The 19,957-nt window shown below is 49.2% G+C and overlaps 3 protein-coding genes across 3 annotated transcripts in view; 1 reads left to right on the forward strand and 2 right to left on the reverse strand.

Moving 5' to 3' along the window:
• The window catches only part of LOC122383424 (sodium/glucose cotransporter 5-like), a 22,209-nt gene extending 16,745 nt beyond the window's left edge, over positions 1 to 5,464 (forward strand). The window contains exons 12-15 of the mRNA XM_043369803.1: positions 3,082 to 3,250; positions 3,565 to 3,693; positions 3,933 to 4,149; positions 4,308 to 5,464. Of these exons, the coding sequence (XP_043225738.1) occupies positions 3,082 to 3,250; positions 3,565 to 3,693; positions 3,933 to 4,149; positions 4,308 to 4,603 (811 nt within the window). The 3' untranslated portion in view covers positions 4,604 to 5,464. The remainder of the gene's footprint in view (positions 1 to 3,081; positions 3,251 to 3,564; positions 3,694 to 3,932; positions 4,150 to 4,307) is intronic.
• A 999-nt stretch (positions 5,465 to 6,463) lies between these two features.
• Positions 6,464 to 8,626, reverse strand: LOC122383426 (IST1 homolog). The gene has a single exon (XM_043369817.1). It carries the CDS (start codon positions 8,262 to 8,264, stop codon positions 7,188 to 7,190), a length of 1,077 nt encoding a protein of 358 aa, XP_043225752.1. The 5' UTR covers positions 8,265 to 8,626; the 3' UTR covers positions 6,464 to 7,187.
• A 665-nt stretch (positions 8,627 to 9,291) lies between these two features.
• On the reverse strand, positions 9,292 to 19,638 carry LOC122383432 (solute carrier family 35 member E2B-like). The gene is made up of 10 exons (XM_043369829.1): positions 19,469 to 19,638; positions 18,099 to 18,325; positions 17,327 to 17,462; positions 16,746 to 16,861; positions 15,814 to 16,000; positions 14,840 to 15,040; positions 13,917 to 14,468; positions 11,381 to 11,653; positions 10,427 to 11,350; positions 9,292 to 9,872 (listed from the first exon to the last, which is right to left on the reverse strand). Exons 2-7 carry the CDS (start codon positions 18,298 to 18,300, stop codon positions 14,261 to 14,263), a joined length of 1,050 nt encoding a protein of 349 aa, XP_043225764.1. The 5' UTR covers positions 18,301 to 18,325; positions 19,469 to 19,638; the 3' UTR covers positions 9,292 to 9,872; positions 10,427 to 11,350; positions 11,381 to 11,653; positions 13,917 to 14,260.
• Positions 19,639 to 19,957: the final 319 nt, after the last annotated feature.

Here is a 19,957-nt window from a genome sequence, read left to right on the forward strand (position 1 = left end):
TTACGTCAAAGTTTGTTGTTGGTTTGAACAGTTCTCCGCTGTAAACTCACACCCCCTGACCACAGTCATAGGGGTGGGCTGGAAAAGGAGAGAGTCTAGGGTAAACACTGTCGTCGTTCTGTTGTTTCATCGTTCGAATTTACGGACCAGAGACCGGATAACTCATTGCACACATTGCATAAGTGCACAGTTGCACAAGCTGGGGATCTAATTTCAAGTTGTGCAATGGGTAAGCACTAAGCAGTAAGGCTCTTTTGCTTGTTGTTTTTACGTCCTATTTGTTGCCCGGAGTTTCAGGAGATTGGTGGGTCTGTTACGTGGATGCTTACACTAGGCTGGTATTCGCTCAGTTTTATCTGCTGAAGCATATCTGTTCCCAACTTTAAATCACAGTGGCGAAATACGGGCGAGTTATCAAGCATGTAGGGTGTGCTGCCATCAATCGCCCGGTATAACTTTAAGCGACAATCGGCCACCTGACATATAGCGCCAGTATGTATAAATATTAGCCACAATGCTGGTCCACACATTGCCTGGTAATTGGTATACAAAAGCCATCACCCCCATAGACCCGGGAACAGGGGGGGGGGGCAGCGGGGGCGCTTGCCCCCCCCCCCCCCCCAACTTGAGAGCCGAGGGGGCGGCGCCCCCTCAACATTGAGGCAGCGTGAAAGGATCTTTCTTCCCTTTTCCGGACTTCTTTCCTTCTTGTCTCCCATCTAAACATCATCACACGGCATTTTCCTAGCCATCTGAATGGTTTCTGCTGATACAGTATCGATTTCACAACATCTGCTATTGTCATCCCGCTTTGGTTTTGGCCTGGCCTTGGCCATGAGTTTGGCAGGCCAGATTTTATACTAGACCATTTTGAGAAAACTTTGAGAAATATATAACGTACAACGGTGGTAAAATCATTGCTATAATATAGGTATAACACAGTTTACCCGCTCCGGGTGTGAGGGAGGGGTGTGGGGCAATGAGTGCACTGACGTGGCGCCCTCGGAAGGCCGGTATCTATGGGATTAAAGCTCAGCGACACTAAGGGCTTGTCTGATGCATTTGGTTATCGGTAGCACCCTCAGAATCACCGGCGTATAGGGCCCTCAGAACCGCCGGTAAGGGGCCTTTAGAGGCATGGGTATGGGCCGCCAATCGCCATGCAGGTGCTGGTTCGGGCGCACAGAGGTGCTAGTGTGATTCTCTCAGAGGCGCCGGTGAGGGTCCTTACAGGCGTTGCTCTGGGATCTCATAGACGCTGGTGTGGAGCCGTTACAGACGGGTGTGGGGTCTTTAGAGCTGCTGACGCGAACCCTCTACAAACCAACAGGGGGTTCTCAGTGACCGGCACGGGGCCCCTAGGCCGGCAGAAGAAGTCTTGTGGGGTCCTTAGAGGCCGGCATGGTACTGTCAGACGCCGGTGGGGCCCTCAGGGCTCAGAGTCACCGGTGTGGGGCCCTCAAAAGTTTCCAGTGGGTGGCCTTTAGATGCGCAGGTGTTGACTGTTGGGTCCTCAGAGCCGCCGATATAGGGCTTTAAAAGGCACTGGTATAGGCACTCAGAGTTGGGGGTGTGAAACGCTCAGAGACACCGGTGTGGGCACTCATAGGCGCCGATGAGGGCCCCCACAGTTGCCGTTATGGGACCCTCGGAAAAATAAATGTGTGACCATCACAGGCGGGAAATGCCCCTAGAACTGGCCCCTCATAGGCCGGTAAGAACTCTCAGAGGCCAGTAACGGGCCTTTGGAGACCACCGAGGGGCCCTTAAAATCTGCAAGATTCCCTCAGAAGCCGGCGTGGGGCCCTTGTTGAGATTTTAGTGTGGTTATTTAGGGCCCATAAGGTGCTCTAACGAGACCTATGAGGCCATTCTGAGTCGAAATATGGCCATCGTTAACCCTCGGCGGTCAAATGGCACCGCAGGGTCCCTTTCAACCCGATGGGTGGGGGGGGGGGGGGTACGTGTCCCCTTAGACCCCTAACTACGCCACTGCTTCATATGCATCATGTCAGGCATTTTAGGCTCGCCCCCCCCCCCCCCCCAACTTGAAAATCGTTCCCGGGCCCCTGATCACCCCTGCTATAATAACCACCTACCACCCAGAACACCCGTGACATGCCGGTTGTTCAGGGACATCACGAACTTTACGACCTAAGTGATCAGCTATAACAGATCAGCCGAATACGATACACATATGGTGTACTGTATGATCGACGATCGGACTCACAGTGACATTGCATATGGTTAATGCGATTCATTTATTATTAATTGTTGATTATATTTTGAGTTATTTTTAAGTTACGATGCCGTCCCATGGCCGGTCTCACGTTCATATTCGGGTTTGGCTGGGCGGACCGGGACGGGCCGGCCCGGGCCGGCCGGAGGTACACCCGTTTACCGGCGTGACGTCACGACACGGTCCGTCACACCCGGTTCCGTCACGTCACGTCCGCTTTACGTGATCCCCGCGGACGGGTGCGGTGTATGGTGATCACGTGCGTCCTGTCTATTACACTTGGACTCTAGCACTCGGGCCAAACGTGCGATGAGTGATCAGACAATTCAGACCGTGCGCAATATGACGAGAGATAACAGAGTTTGTGTATAATTACAAGGAATTCATGCGTGAAAGATGACTGATTTAGTATTTGGTATTCGTTCAAATAATTGACCGATTTTTTACATGGTATACCATCTGATGGGTCTGTGGGCATGTTTTCCACACACACATACTCGTAAATGATTTAGTCCCCACATGGAGCGGCTGGGTCCACGTCAGGGTCGTGAGTTATGGTCCTCTTCTGTCTGCTCTGACGGCGCCATGTGAGTGTGACTGAGAGACCGGCCCAGGCCCATTCCCCGGCCTTGGTACGGGGCGGACCCGTTGCTCTCCGTCCAGTTGCAAAACTTCATGTTTCTAAATGTTTTGTGCGGTTCTTGTTCATCGTCGGTTTACAAGGGCGATTACGGCTTTCACGAAGATCGTTCACATCTTGCAGCTCACCGCGTGTTTTCCCCAGAGTGTATGTGGGTTTTATGCTGCCTTTTTAGCTTTATATTATGTTATTTCTTCGTCAGGGCGTTTGTGGGAGTGATGGTGGCGATCAGTATCGCGTGGATCCCTCTGATCGACAAGGCGCAGGGTGGCCAGCTCTTCCTGTACATCCAGTCGATCGCCGCCTACCTGGCTCCGCCCATCGCCGCCGTCTACACCATGGCCGTCCTCTGGAGCCGGATGAACGAGACGGTACGACCCAGGAGGGGGAGAGGGGGCTACGAGCGGGGGGGGGGCTAGGAGGTCGGTACGGACCGGTGGAGCCTGACATTGCTTTTTTATTCATTGTCCTGTCCTTTACCTGTCTATCAGTTCGCTGTATATACCTGGTATACTCGTATACACTCATACAGTGCACGCTACTGTGTCCAGCAATTACCGTCTTGTCCACTTTCCAGTTCGGTTGCTCTATTCATTAGGTACTGCTGCTCGGCACTCAATGCTCAGAACTGACTGTTCAAACACAGCGACCCTTCACAGCACCTGACGCCCGTCTGACCTTGCAGGGGGCCTTCTGGGGCCTGATGAGCGGCTTCGTGGTGGGCGTCGCCCGCATGGTGCTCGACTTTGTCTACATGTTCGACGCGCCCAAGTGCTGGGAGACCGAGGACACCAGACCGGCGATCGTGGCCAAGGCAAGTCTCGAGAACTGCTGGAAGTCAACTGCTGCGGGAACTTTGGGGATTCTCGATAAAAAGAGTCGCTACTGATGAGTATTGAAGTAATCTTGCTATAACCTACTGATAAGACATAAGTAGTAATCTTGTTTGTAATAACCAGCAAGGTCCTCCACCATCGGAGGTAATCGCTTCGCACTACGCTGGAGTCAGGGCTGAGGAAGTAGTGGTAATAGACATTCACTCGTGTTCCCCAGATGCACTACATGTACTTTGCGATGCTGCTGTTCTGGCTGACGGGCGTGGTGGCGGCGGTGGTGTCGCTGGCCACCCCGGCGCCCGAGGACTGGCGCACCGTGCGCACCACCTTCTTCACACGGTTCTCGGAGCAGCAGCGGGAGGACGAGCTGGAGCCGCAGCCGCCGGCCGACGAGGACAAGCACACCATGCAGCTGGAGGAGGAGGAGATGGCGGGTGGGTGGAGAGCGGCGTGCACGCGGGCATGGACCGGTACCAGGGGAACGGGAGGGTGGTGGGACGTACATTGATTGCTGACAAGGCAGCTGGCTGGTGGGGGCAGCTGGCTGGTGGATCCCTGTTCTCACTCTGACCCCGATCGTATCTGCTCACAGCTGCGCCGGCGTGGCGGCGCGCCTACGACTGGGTGTGCGGCCACGAGAGCGCCGCCGAGGAGCGTGTGCACGCCGCTGAGCTGCAGCGTCACCTGGCCGAGGTTAGCAGCATCCAGCAGCCGCGCCGCGAGCGGCTGCTGCTCAACACCCTGCTGGTGCTCGTGCTGGCCACTGGCGTCGGCCTGCTGGCCTTCTTCACCGTCAGCCCGTTCAGCGCTGATCAGTACCGGCGCGCGCAGGCGGCCAAACTCCAGTCCATGGGCTACCCGTCGCCGTGGCCGGAGGACGAGCTCTAGCCGGCGGCCGCGCCGCGCCGGAGGCCAGACGGGGAGGTGCCGCGCCGGAGGGAGGTGCCGCGGCGGCCTGCGGAGGGCGGAGAGTGGTCAGTTGTCTGTCCATCTTGGCGAGGGCGGTGGCGATTCCGATCGAGCCGAACTGAGTACCTGTGCGATGGTGGATGGGGACCAGCGGCGGCCCGAGTCGCCCGGTGAACTGTACCCGGCAGCTCGTTGTCGCTATGATCCAAGTCGCGAGGTCACTGGCGTAGCGTGATCAACAGCGCCACAGCCGCACGACCGGAGCAGCTCGCAACTACCGGTGATTTAAGACGATCATAGATGGCACTGAGGTACCCGAGCCTGTCCTCAGACAGGTGAGGTCACCTCCGGCCAGGAAATCTGTCCTTCAGCTCATACTCGTAGCCTTTAGCCAGTGATAAAGAGAGGAGATTAGCGAACATCATACCAGTACGTCGGTTTGTCGCTATATCAGGAGTGGTGGTTACTGTGGGGCCAGACTACTGCCTGACTTCGTGAGAAGCTTGAGAAGCACCTTTTTAGCTGCCGTGACGTTTCTGCTGTCAAATCGTGAGATACGTTCCATCCGAGACGGCCGCGAGTCCCGTGAGTCGGCGGCGACTATCTGTCACCTGTGGGCACCGCCAAGGTCAGGAGCTACCCGGGCCGTTGGAACGCTCCAAACTCTCAATGTGACGCTGGTAGCTTGTACCTGAGTGTTATGTCTGCTGTGGACCTGCGGCTTGTTTTCAGGCACAATCGGCTGTCCTGTAGTTTGTATGTGAAGGTGTGTGTCGCACCATTTTCCGAGTGGTCGTCACTGTTCTTCGTAAGAACGTGTTTTATACAAGTGATTTCCAGCGACGCGTTTAAGATGGATGAGTTACTTCTAGCGGCATTGTCAGAGTGCCGATATTTACGTTAAGGTAAGGTCCAGGAGAGCTCTGCGAGTAGTGGAGCTCACCGTGGTAAAGTAAAGGTGTCGTGTTTTAGTTGTAGTCACTTAGAAACCCGTAGATAGCAGCAGCGCACAAGATAATAACCCTGCGCCATCTGTACTCTGTGTACTATCCGTCCCCTCCCTTAGTCACTAACGTAAGGCGCAATTAACCAATAACCTGTCGTTCATGTAACCGGTGCACACTATAACAATCCCAGTGGGAAGGGCCGGCGCGGTTTCGGTGGGCGAGCACCGCTCGACTGGCAGCTATTAGTTGACACTGGCGAAATGGTAGCCCACGGAGACCAGGAGTACTTAATAAATGTATCGGCAAGCACTAAACGGAGTTTCAACCAATTCAGCCACGGAACATGAGCGAAACCTCCCGGTAGCGCCGCATACAGCTTAGTGTCGAGGGAAAAGCTAGCAATTATGCACATCGCACAACGCTCTCTACTTTACGACATATGAGCGACTGAACGGCGGTGTCCTGATGAACTGGGAAGGTTCTAGCGGCAGCATTCTGAAAATGCTAGGGTCGCTAGTCTCCATGCAGAGTAACGAGGTGGAATGGTGCCGTCACGACACTGGGGACATGCTTCCATGCCCGAAAGGTCAGCAACACAAGTTCGACATTAGAACGCGACCGGACCGACCAACCACGAACAATGATTATTGAGTTTGGAGTTCCATCACGTCCTAGGGGAAACACCATCGACGTTAGGACACCACCTGCTCAAGTGGTCAGTGTCCTATTTCATGACCAAGACTAGCTGTGCTGCTGGTCGTTAGCGCTGATTCCAACGGCGAAGGCCCAACAGAAAAGTGAAATGCAAGGTTGCAAGGGCATGCGAATTGTACGTAGTGTTATCATGAGACTAAATACAATGACTTTGAGATGTTTGTAGAAAATCATGAGCTTTTATAGGTAATTTATTGTTACTGCCTTACTAGGCATCTGTCTGAAACATTGCCAAGCATAGCTGAAACGTCAACAGCAACAAGCATACGAGCAGTGATAATTGTTGATTGGCAGCGAACTTCAGCCAGCATATTAATGTGCTTTTGGAAGCAAAATAAGCAGATCCAGTGAGGCACCATAAGCAGATTTCTCCCAAAGATACATCCACTGTTATAACATAACTCCAGAAAAGTTTAGAGGGTGTGTTTAAGAAAATGCATCAGCATTTCCATAGCAGGCAGTTGAACTAGTTGGACAGACTATCCTATCTCCTGCTATGAACACAAACTGCACACTCAAGTGGCCAGCATACCACTCACAGCACTAGGCAATGTCAGTTTTCTCACATCTGCTGCAGAGTGCAGAATGCCTAATGATAACTCCAATTCTGGCTACTGTCAATCAGTTCTCACTAAGAGGGAAATAGACATAGAGGACAAAAACAAGATCAGATAAAATGAACTGTCATCTATATGGAAGGTACACTTTCACAGTGTGACCATCTCAAAATATATACCAGATATCAGTTATCACTCTCTTCATCTCCACATTTTGCCATGCTAAGGTATGGTCTGCACAAGGCAGCTGCCACAGCTTGCCACACCAGACCCAACAAGCATGAGTCACAGTCCACCTCTATAGAGTAAAAGTAGTATGAACCCAACAAGCAGAATAGTGAGACATTACTTCTTCTTCTTCAGTGCCTCAAACCTCTTTGTGAGGTCATCAAAGTTGGTCTCATCATCCGTGCCTGGCGGCGGTAGGTTGGGGACGCCACCATGAGGGCTAGGTAGTCCAAAGGTGTTCGGTCCAGCAGGGACATCAGGCAGGTTCAGGGCATCATCTGTGCTGGTTCTCGGGGCTGGTGTAGGGTAGTTGAAGTTGACGTTTGAGGTCTTCTCTTGACGTTCAGGCTCTGAGGGCACAGACTTGACAGCATAAGGATTGTATGGAGCTTCAGGGAGCGGATACTGCATTCCAGTGCCACTGGGCGCGCTCATGGTCTTTGGGTCCACGAAGCCCAGGGGAGGCGGTGGCCCAGAACCATTGGATGGGACACCTGGCAGGTTGAATGCTGCAGATCCTGTGGGCTCAGGGAAACCACCACCGGCACCTCCACTGCTCCCACCTGCACCATCTCCCCTGTTATCTTCGTCATCATTCAGGTTGATGAGCATTCCATCAGAGTTGACCACTCCCTCATTTGCCATCACTCCTGGGTCTGGCTCGTACTCCACATTGTAGTTCTTTGCTATCTCGATCAAATACTTTTCAACCAGAATCTTTGGAGGAGCCTGCACTGACAGTTTGTGCATCAGCTTTGGAGAAACTGTGCCCAAACTGTTTTCTCTGCATGCCTGCAAGTACTCCTTGCCATACTTAGCGGTCAGCTGAGCTGAGATGACCTGCAGCTCCGCCACATCAGCCTGCATCCGTGGCGCCACCCACAAGATGCTTGATATTGGCTCCGCAAGACCCTCATCCAGAGTTTTCATCTGCTGGATGAGTCCCATTCTGGCCAGAAGCATATCACAGTAACATTCAACTATCTCCATTGCCTCCACCAGGTAGTCTTCACGAATAATGTGCTCAACTCTGATCTTTGCTCTTTCTGCTTTCCCTGCCACAATATAGTCTGTGATTTCTTTCCTTGCTTTCTGGGCCAACTCTGTCTTTTTCTTTTCCAAAAGTTTTAATCTGTTGACTGCCAATCTCAGATTGGTCTTCAATTTGTTGTAGTTGGGTCCCGAACTGAACATTTTGGACTGTAGCCAGCTACGGAGAGAAGCAGGACTCAAATCGAAATGCTCCCGTCTGTAAGAGCGGTATCAATAAATTGAAATGTGGATAAATATGTCTTCGACTCTTCACTTCCACTTCCTTTCTCAAATACACCAAAAAACTTCCAAGATAATCACGACACCACACCCGAATTATTACGACGCAAAGTATCCCGTATTTTGATTTCTAACTCAACTCATCTCGGGATCAACAAAGGCAGTGTTCAGTTTGTCAATGCGTGCGCGCATAGAGGGATAACTGGCAAACTATAGCCAATCAAAAACCAGATTACAAAAACAGAAAACTGAATTTCGTCAGTATCAAAATGCGTGAACACACTTTCTTGTTATGGTGCGTCATATTCGAAGCAGATGAGTCATTATGAATCAATGCTTGCGGCTAAAATACAGACATGAAATGTACAAAAGCAAATCTCGCGGACACCACCCTTGCACCCACTTGCACCAATTCTAAGGTCCCAGTATTTGTTGAGAGTGCTAAGCTTGACCTGAAATGCCGCAAAATGTGTCATTAGCGCTTTGCAGGAGCCAAAATTATTGCCTTCAACGCCATGAAGAGCACTGCATTGAAATTATGGCGGAATAATGGCCAAAAAATCCACGTACCCAGGCATGAATGGAGCTTTTTGGATAACTGCTCTAAAATTTGGGTACAAAATAAATTATTCCCCGCATTGCATACCTCAAAGACCTCGTAGGGTCATCAAAACCGAAAACGCTTTCATCCATTGCACCAATCTCATCACTCAGGAGCAACCGGACCAATCAATACGAAAATGGTGCAACTCGAATTACAGTAGGCGATTTCATCAGCCATTTCAAATATAACGACCTCAGAAACGGGACCAAAAGGTGGCCTCAATTACCCACGATAAACATCAAGGTGGTCTGCCCGGGTCTCCGAGGTCATCATCAAGGGCACAATAATGAAGTGGTCCGAACGATGGGTCGAAATGGAAAACGCTTTTCGGTAAACACATGCATGCCCAGCTCCCGTCAGTGTATTCAGCCCATCTTCAAAATGGATGATTTAACATTGCGTCTGGTGTACAGTGGTCAGTGTACACCTTTGGTGGAAACAAACGTTTAATTTCTGCAATGAACAGCGCATAGCTGCAACATCGCGAATACAGAACAATCCCGCACAGCATGAGGGAGGACACAAACCATCGAAATTGCTTGCTTACACAAAACATTCCTTCACAAACGTCCTCGCGAACGCAGCAAACTGGAATGGTTCATCAGCTCTCCAGCGCGCAGCAATATTGCACGTTCTGCATTACAATCACACACCTCCCCCAATAACGCTGGTCCCCCGGCCTCGCCCTCCGGTCACGTGTCTCGACTCGTGCCGTCAGAAGTCACGGCTTTGTTCGTCACGGACGGGACACGGCACGTGCCCAACTGCACCCCCCATCCCGACACAGTGTCACAAACCCAGCCCAGCAGGGGCCTTTGCAGCACGCCAGCCGGCAGGGACCTCTCCGCTACCGCAGACTGTGGACAGACTGCTAAAACGTGAAATCACAAGATACAAACTTGAAACTTAACACGTGCGGACTTAAAGGAAATAGTTCACTTTCACGAAATTATTTTTTTGCAACGGATTTATGATTTTTTATGTTCAAAATAATCAGCAAAGAAAATAAAACCTTTTTATAACAAAATATTATTTTCTATATTTTGATATAGGAAGAACTTTTCAGTTTCTGTAAGGCACACGCGATCCAGTATGAAAAGAGCATGGGTCCCGAAAATTCTTCAGAAACAGAAAAATTATCGCAGCCACCGGCATTTGGGCGATCTGCTCGATCTGATAATGTTCCCCTGAATGTCCTAATTGATCAGTACGAGAATTTCTCTAGAGTTCTCGTAGATAATTTCTCTAGTTTCTGAAGAATTTTCGGGACCCGCATGCTCTTTTCATACTGGATGGAAATATATGCAAGGCACACATCCTCAACGCAAGACACCTTTTTCGGGACGAGAAATAGAATATCTTTGCCTAGGGTGATCGTTGGGCTGTAAAAGCTCCTGATTTATGCTCGTCTCAGCCCGAGCTACGGAACTGCTATTCCAGTTCAAAACCCATGTTAAAAAGTGAACTATTTCCTTTAAAATATAATTGCTAATCAAAACAACATTTTTAACGATCGTCCGGAAATACTGTTAATATCACGCAGACATCAATAGCCCACATAACGTTAACAAAGTCATATAAAACAAAGCTGCGGTCGACACGGCTAGTTGGCCGAATTAATAACCAAAACTATAAACAACTGTGCCATTATAGGCGGCACGTCTATTGCAACGTAAGCGATATATACGATATTGATGTGTATCACCGGATTAAATCACTGAATCACGACTATGTTCGACGAGAATCCCCAATTTATATCTATGTCATGGAAGAGGAGACCGAGGATAAGTAAGGCGTTGGGAATCATCTACAAAACCCAAATGAATAATGACATCCAGGCAGCAACATATTTGGTGAGAAGCAATCCATCCTGATGTCATCGGTTAACAAGTCGACCGATCCCCAGATAACAACTTCAACCAGCTATTCAGGAGCGAGCCAAAAAGTGAAATTATAAATCGACATTAGACACTTTCGAAAGCTCGGCTTTGGCTTTCAAAAATTTATCACAATTTGAATGTACTTTTGGTGTCTAAGTACATGCAGTGTATAGTGTATAATATAAACTACCATAAACTACTAATAGAAACACACCCTCACAGGGACAGTACATATCAAACGCTCCAGGAAATACATCTCGTGAATTGTAGCCACAAAGCCTTGGTCCTGGATGAGAAAACATTCAATTTTCTTCGGCTGAATTCCCAGACGAGGGATACGTGGCGTGTTTCGGCACTGGAATTGATATCTTCCGCCACTAAGTTCGTATATAGGCATAACGAAATGAAAAATGTGTTGGTGGTAAAGAAAAACGAACGCGCAAAAAAGGAGCGATGACAATTTATAGGTAGTCACAAATAAAAAATGAAGAAGTCTCTTTTCGATGGTGGCATTAGTTTTCAGCTTGTGATACAGCGTATCAGTGATGTGATACTTGTGATATCAGCGGGGGTAGAAGAAGGTAGCTTTTCGTACAATAAAGGTAGACTGAAGGATGACATTGCAATATATACGCAATAACAGCAATCCGGAAGACCACCAGGTGTCATGCAAAAGGATTGTCACAACCTTCAATGAAACTTGGTACAGAAAATCAAACAATTACCAAGCACCTTATCAAAATATCTTGCAATCACTTGCAAGCCACAACTACATAGCAAATTCAGCACCGGTATTCACACCTACCGACAACACTGTGAGATAACTTCTCCAGGGGCATTCCACGATAGATCGACCAAGGCCTAACACCCGACCATTTTTGATTTTGATGAAATCTTGTCTATAGGGTTCTCTTATGCCCTGAAGTCAATGGTGACAACGCCAGGCCCCTACGGTCAGCGATTTAGGAGATATAGCCCCGGGCATTTTGACGAGGTCACTCTGCAGAGTGATTTTTGAGGTGCTATATCTCCTAAAGTAATGAAGGAAATGCATTAAACCTGTACATCGTTGTGATGGCGGTGAAATGAGCAATTTATTGGCTATCTCGGATTTCCAAAAAAATTATTTTGATTTTTAGCTGTGACGTCATCAATTTTTAAATTTTCTGGCTAACCCCCTAGTACATTAAAATTTGTCATTATTTTTGCTCAGAAATATAGATCGGTCAATGTTCTTTTGACTGTCAAAAAATAAAAATGGTAATCTTTCTATAAATATTTTATTTTATTTTTTGAAAACAACTCTGTAATATGAAATTTGCATACATTTGCTCTGAAACGACAAATAGGTGCAGCTGGCACGGACAGTGGAAGGACTGGATTTATAAAACACCTAAATAATATTTTCTTGAATATTTTTCGCAACTGGAACAAAGCGTAAGATATTTTAATCTAACCCTCGCCGGCCGAGGGGGGGGGGGCGGGTGCCGCCCCCCCCATAGGGTTTTTTCGCGATAGCTCCGAACACGCCGGCGGTAGAGAGCTGAAACTTGGCATACCTGACCTTTGATCCAAGCCGCATCTTTTGACACCAACCGCATTTTTGGGTCAGGTCAGGTCACTGACCTATGACGTCATAAGTGAACCTCTGCACGGTCTTCAGATGTCGCAACTTCGCAACGCCCTCACTGCCAGAGGAGATGTCACAGGGAAATGAAACTTGCAGGATCTAGTATCCATTATGAGTCTCACAACTTGTATATCTCGTATTTTTCCTAAAGGTCATATGAGGTCAGGTCATTTTCGTGACCTCACCATTATAAGTCAATGGGGAAAAATTCAAACTGCTATTCTGGCGCCGGGAACGATCTCCAACTATCTCAAGCACACAGAATCGTGATTTGATGCACTCCTTGCAAGGTTAGATGCGTCACTTTTGCAATGTTGACCTTTCGTGACGTCATTTATGACGTCATCAAGGTCATATTAGTTTTTCGTCAATAACTCTTGATCAAATTGAGCTAGCGAGCCGGGAAAGCCACCAATGGACTCAGGAAGACCTGCCGAATCGAATGATATGCGACATGACCCCTTTAGACCAACTTCGTGACCTTAGGGTGCTGACCTGACCTTGACCTGAGGTCAACACCCCAAGTTGACCTGACCCGAACAAAAAGTATATCATTCGACGCGCCTGAGCGAGGCGAACACGATGCTGCCAAAATCGCGGCTCTGCGGCCATTTTCCGCGAAGTTATTCACCAAAAACTGAACCGTACCTTTGGGCACTTGACCTGACCTCAGAGGTCACCGGTTGACCTAGGACCTTAAAATCGGGTACCAATCTCTGCGTCTCGTAACGGCGCACACGCTCGTTTTTTCCGCGACGCGCTAGCTCCACCAGGGGCGAAACGGCGAGGGGGGGGGTCGTACCCGCCCCCCCCCTCGGCCGGGGCGTATGTAGAAAACCAATAGGTCCGGCGAGGGTTAACATTCTGTATTTCCCTACATATATGCCGAAACCCAGATAACCTCTTTTTGGAAGTAACTGGTCCTCGCAGATGTGTCTTATATTGCTTAATAACCCGATTCTGTAAATCAGAGTTTGTAGTGCGATTTTCAAAAAATAAAATAAAATATTTGTAGAAAGATTACCATTTTTGTTTTTTTCCAGTCGAAAGGAAATTGACGGAACTTTATTTCTGAGCAAAAATAATGGCAAATTTTAATGTACTAGGGGGGTAGCCAGAAAGTTTAAAAATTGATGACGTCACAGCTAAAAATCAAAATCATTTTTTTGAAAATCCGAGATGGCCAATTAATTGCCCATTTCACCACGATCACAACGATGCAAAGGTTTAATGCATTTCCTTCATTCCTTTAGGAGATATAGCACTTCAAAAATCACTCTGCAGAGTGACCTCGTCAAAATGCCCGGGGCTATATCTCCTAAACCGCTGACCGTAGGGGTCTGGCGTTGTCACCATTGACTTCAGGGCATAAGAGAACCCTGTAGACAAGATTTCATCAAAATCAAAAATGGTCGGGTGTAAATCTGATAAAATTTTGGTCGATCTATCGTGGAATGCCCCTCCAGTGAAACACAGGCTCACCTAAGATCCTCGGGTCAATACGGCCAGCGTGTTAGTAGATATCGGCGGCCGAGGACATCTTACTCCCAATGTTCAGCTGGTCCTCTGGGATAGCCTCTGTGACATCACAGCCGGAACTGATACTCGTATTGCCCGCGGCGCCACTGAGCTGCCGCACACCCCTGACCGGCGGGTCACTCGGCAGGGGACTGTCCTGCCGTCCAGCGGCGGAGCATCAGACCCCGGCGTTATACGGTGACCGCCCCATACCCCACCAGGGGGGGGGGGACTCTATCGTTCCAAAGAGAACCTAACGTGCCCCACCGGCGGGGGCGGCCGAGCCCTACCGTTCCACGGTCACCGCCTCGGGCTCCCCAGCCGGCGGTAGTGGCGGGGCGCCGGCGGCCGCCTCGTACTGCTGCGCCCGGTTGTAGCAGAGCACGCCGACCAACACGATGGCGGTACCGACCGCGCTCAGCAGCGTCACCGGGTTACCGAATATCACCACCGAGAACCAGATGAGCAGAGCCCGCTTCAGCGTGTTGGCCACACTGCGGGCGGAGCGAGGGACGGGGTCAGGTCAGGTCTGAGGGGCTCGGGTGCAAAACGGTCCACAGAAACGACAGTAATGTGGCAGCGGACCACAGGGAGCAGAGAACACACGACACAAATCAGCTGATCAGTGGGAAACTTCTCTCATGGGGAGACAACTATTTTCTTTTATACCGAAATATTAAGTCAGCGTTGACCACCCAAACATGTGTCACGGGACTTAACCACTCTTATAATACGACAACTGTGACACAGGAGGAATTAATATATGCAACCCGCATATTATCGCTAGTCCGGAGCAAAAGTCCCAGGTTCGCCCACCCACGTCACACGCGTCATTTGGGCCACTACTGATCCCGTCTGAACTCACCTGTACGTGACGGGGCTGATGTAGCCCATCAGGATGTAGGCGGTGAAGCTCTGCAGGTGGAACACGACGCCGTTGAGCGCCAGCGCCTGCAGCAGCTCGGGCGTCACCGTCTGCAGCTGCGCCGGGCCCACGAGGAAGTACGTCACCGGCAGCTGCACCAGCACCGACGACAGAGACGTGTAAAACTGCAGCTCCGTCGGCCTGCCGGCAAACACACAGAGGTAAAACTGCAGCTCCGTCGGGCTGCCGGCAAACACGGAATGGTAAAACGGCCGCTCTGTCTGCCTGCCTGGGCGAATCAATATTATGTACTTTACACCTAGGGCAGATTCAAGGGACGCGTACAATGAAGGCATCTAGGACATTTACAGACTTCCGCAAACGTTCGCAAACAAACGGAAAAATAGGTATTGCAAGAGGGAGAAGGGCCTGCGTCGATATGATCTTCCTTTGCAAGTCAAAAGGCAAAACACGGGAGAGGAAAAATGCCAGTCAGAGATAAAGCATGTCTACCCAAATGCAAAGAAATCGACACCTATTCACTTCACCATCACTCGTCCACTCTAGCACCATATGTTTGTGATAGTGGTGTCAATCGGAACTTGAATCTTCGGAATTCCGATTTTGTCCAATGTCCAATTCGGAATTCGGTTGGACAATGACAACAGGCTTTGGACAACTTTGGACAATCGCTTGCTACACCTCAACATTTTCATAAAGTAATCGTGTTTAACATTGATTGGCTATTAAAAAGCCCAGCTTTCGATATGATAAACACTTTTGAGCTGGTAACGATACATTAACAGCAAATTAAATAATGGTGTTGAGTGTAAACTATTGCGTAAATGTCGGACATCTTTGGACAAATGGCTGGCTTGGATATTTTTGGACGGACAGTCGACGCCAGCATTGGACATTGGACGGACATTGGACACATGTTTTCTGAAATTGACATCACTAGTTTGTGAACTCACGTGTACTTGTACTTGTCTCCCGATATGAGCATCTTGGAGTAGACGTTCTGGCAGCACTCGACCATGTTGGTGCTGAGTGCGGCGGTGAAGCCGCGGATGTCGAAACTGAGCTCGTTAGAGGAGCAGAGCGCCAGCCCGAGCATGACCGGGATCAGCGAGCAGTTCACCAGCACACCAGTCACCTCGCCTGGGCGACAGAGCATCTGGGGTCAGCAGGTTATTAGGGTACCAGTGGTGGTCACTTCACCTGGACCACAGGACACCTGGGGTAGGTGCGGGTTGTTAGGACCAGGGCTGCGGAGTCGGAGTCGGAGTCGGAGTCGGAGTCGGTCGGAGTCGACAGTTGTGACCGGAGTCGGAGTCGGAGTCGGAGTCGATTTTAGAAACCCGAGCCGGAGTCGGAGTCGGAGTCACCGAAAATCTGTCGACTCCGCAGCCCTGCTAGGTCTGCGGAGTCGGAATCGGGAGTTGGAGTCGGTCGGAGTCGACAATTCAGCCCGGAGTCGGAGTTGGAGTCGGAGCTGGTTTTTGAAAGCCGAAGTCGGAGTCGGAGTCGGAGTCGCCGAAAATCCATCGACTCCGCAGCCCTGGTTAGGACACCCGTCACCTCGCCTGGGCGAAAGCCGACGGGACACCCGGGGCCAGCTGCAAGTCACTGCGACAGCAGGGGTCAGTGCTGAGAGGGTCACCATCACATCCGTCACTTTGTCTCGGCGACAGGGCACCCAAGGTCAGTGGGTCATTGGGGCACCAGTAACCTCACCTGAGCGACAGGGTGAGGTTACTGTCGCTCAGGTGACCTCACCTGCTGACCCTAGGGTCAGCAGATTCATCACAAGGGCACCCAGTTTCAGCATCAGGGTACACTACAAACAGAGATCAGACTCGAGCTGCTCGCTATAACTGACGACTTACATACGGTGACGGCTCACCGAGCATGCAGCGCGAGATGAGGACGGTGAAGAGTGGCGCCGAGCTCTTCACCGTCTCCGTGAAGCTGACGGCCACAAACTTGAGCGACACGAGGCTGAGCACCACGGTGCCGAACCTGGACAGCGGAGGGGAGGGTAAGCGGGTCAGCGGAGAGGAGTCGGGACAGAACAGAGTGGTCAGGGAAGGGTAGTGAAAACATCCAGAGGTTGAGATATTCACTTCTTTTAAATTATGAGCACACTGACGTGCTCACTAGTAGTGGGCACTTCAAAAACTCCCATCGATATCGATTATCGAATTCGTTATCGACGATAACGTTTTTTTCAAGTTTATCGTTATTGATTATCGTTATCGAAGTAGCGTTATCGAAGTGACCGATTTGATTATCGAGTTATCGTTATCGAAGTCGCTGACCTCGACAGAGGTTATCGAATTATCGTTATCGAAGTCCCGGTCAAGTTACAAGTGCCCACCGCTGAGGTGCTCACGTAATTAATAGTGAAAACTGATATACTGAATGAATAGAATTGGACAGGGTCTCTAGATGAAAGTAACTGTCCTAAAACGAACTGTCACTTACCTGAGAATGCCCACAACAAGCATGTTCAGTAGAAATGTAGGCGACCTGATGCTCGTGGAAGACTGTTTGGTGAAATACTGTGTAACATTCAGCTGTATGAACCCACACACAGTGGTGAACAGCAACTGGCATACTCCTGCAAGCAGACAAACATTGCTGGCTTGAAGAATTGAAACATGTTTTGAGGAATGCCTGAATATGATCAAATCAGGTTGCAATGCTCAGATTGCCCGGCTGATTCCGCAGCTCAGCCGGTAGAGCATTGGACTCCGCGTGGTGAGAGCACGCGTTCCAGGTTATAACAGTCCGGGTTCGAAGCGCGACGGGCGCTTGACGTTTATGACCCTCTGACAGGTATGGTTGCGGTTGGTGGCAGGTCGTAGCCAGACGAAGTCAATGAGGGGACCGGCCGTGCGCGGCTATGTGCCTTGTGCGCAAATTAAACTTTGGACTCCAAAGTCCGCCGTAGAACCAGAATTGCGCGATCAGAGGGGTAGAGGGCAGGGTCAACGCAACAAGCTTCGCTTGGCATCTTTAACACTGATCTAAATTGTGAATCTGCCCTTGTCAATCCTTCCTTTCCAAGGATTCAAACTAAATAAAAAAATGTTCATAATGGATAGGACGAAAAAAACATAACACTACAACATTTATGCTTTCTTATAAGCTACATGCATGGACTGGCATAATTTAGATCAGTGTTTAAGATGCCAGGAAGGGCACAGACACTACACAGTTTATAAAATGTACAGAGCTGCTGGCACACACCTACCTAGAACAGTAGGATCCCCATTCAGGTAGCTCAGAATGTACTTGTTGAGGAACAGCGTGCAACCAGAGAACATGTACCAGAGGCAGAGAACTGTGAGGCCTCCCACATTCATCAGTCCTTTGGGCGCCCGGTCCTCTGACCCATCCACCAGGTCCTTGGAATGTGTTGGAAGTGATGCTGATGACATGGCTGCCTCCTTCATATCAGCCAATCAAAGAACTGGCCACCTGAAATATAGAGGAGAGGTTCTACTTTTAGCTTCCATTGTTGATATGTGAGATAGAAATGGACATGTATCGCTTGTTGACTAAGCATATACCAAGCATTTCAATTTAGCAGCATTAACTGCTACTGGTGCAGGTGTTGTCAAGCAAAATACCCAATGCCTGCAATGGTGACATGTCCTGCCATTGAGGGTCATAATACAGCACTGCTAGTCAATAGACCGCTGCAGCCAATAGACTGATGTGTGCAGCATTCACATTGAGCCAGCACACAAGAAAGCCAGGCAGTGAGTAGCACTGACGCTGACCATCTGGGCCATGGCAATTGCATTTACAACTGTGGCAATTGGGAAGAGGATACACTAAATGAACAATACCTGACACACCCAAATTCATCATGCTTTTGCGAAATATCCATTAAATATATCCATCCATATCCAGATTCTTTATTGCCACTGATTCAGCTAATTCAGACCACGAAAAATAGGTACCTAGGTACCATAAAACTGTCAGAAAAAGCTGAGTCATATTCATTTTTATACAAATAAAACCATTTATTACCCCAGCTTGGGCTGAAAACAGTTTTAAAGCTTTAAATATGAAAAATGCACTACGGCTGTTTGTATTTAATTTTAGTCTAAATGGTTGAATGGGCGGATTTGAAGAATCAGAGCGCGCAGGCACTACCCATAGCTTGTTGTGCTGACCCTGACCCCACCATCCATGTCCTGTTGTGAGGGCATATTAAACGTTCGGACAAAATTCTGCCATACAACTGGAAATGCGAGATCACGTCCAGTGGTGGGGTCAGGCTGTTTCCAGTATTAGTAGAGCAGACATCACACAAAGGTTTTCCAACCAAGGATGAGGAGAGGTGCTATACCCAGGGGTGTTTCCAACAAAACCCAAACCTAACCTAACCTGACCTGACCTGACCTGACCAGGGCAGTGTTTCACGGGCTGCTGCTACCACGCTGCTATCAAATTGCGCGAGCTGACGTCACACTTGTGGTAGTGTTGGAGCAATGGGCCTGTTGATGTCTCCATGGAAACCCAATTTGACAAGTCGTAAAATCGGCGTGCTGCTATCACCGGTGAAACAGGGCCCTGACCAAACCTAACCAACAAATCTACCCTACAACCTACAAATATGCTAGTAGAGTGTGTTGATCTCAGGCAGGACCTCTGCACAGAACGCAAGGCCAACCGCAAGGCTATATAAACCCAGAACGTCTTGGATCTTTTCTTTTCACTGTCATTGCAATTCATGCAAATTCATTGCACATCTGACATATTTATCTTATGTTGCACGTTGAAGTCCAAGGATCACAATTAAGCACAATAAAGTAAGAACACAAAATACTGAGGATATTACGTCAAACTATAAAAGAATCATTGAACTTTGAACGATTGTTAAATCGTAATTATCGTAACAATAATATTATCTTAGATTTTTTAAACATATTTAAGGTTTAATTCACTTTTGAAAGCAATTGATTTCCAATTGGTATTATTGTTTATGCTATTACGTCACTAACTCTATTATGCACGAGACTGAAAGGGACCCTCCCACCTTCAAAAAAGTTTATGAATTGGCATGAAAGTGATGTCGCTCGGTTCAGAAAGAGCGAAAAC

This window comes from Amphibalanus amphitrite, unplaced genomic scaffold (genome assembly GCF_019059575.1).
Source record: "Amphibalanus amphitrite isolate SeventyFive unplaced genomic scaffold, NRLGWU_Aamphi_draft 000012F_arrow, whole genome shotgun sequence".
NCBI lineage: Eukaryota > Metazoa > Arthropoda > Thecostraca > Balanomorpha > Balanidae > Amphibalanus > Amphibalanus amphitrite.

Coding starts and splice junctions, on each gene's coding strand:
- LOC122383426 (XM_043369817.1), bottom strand. CDS start 8,264: ATGTTCAGTTCGGGACCCAACTACAACAAATTGAAGACCAATCTGAGA.
- LOC122383432 (XM_043369829.1), bottom strand. CDS start 18,300: ATGAAGGAGGCAGCCATGTCATCAGCATCACTTCCAACACATTCCAAG. Junction 16,862..17,326: donor CTTGTTGTGGGCATTCTCAG/GTAAGTGACAGT, acceptor TCCGCTGTCCAG/GTTCGGCACCGTGGTGCTCA. Junction 15,041..15,813: donor GGAGACAAGTACAAGTACAC/GTGAGTTCACAA, acceptor GTTTGCCGGCAG/GCCGACGGAGCTGCAGTTTT.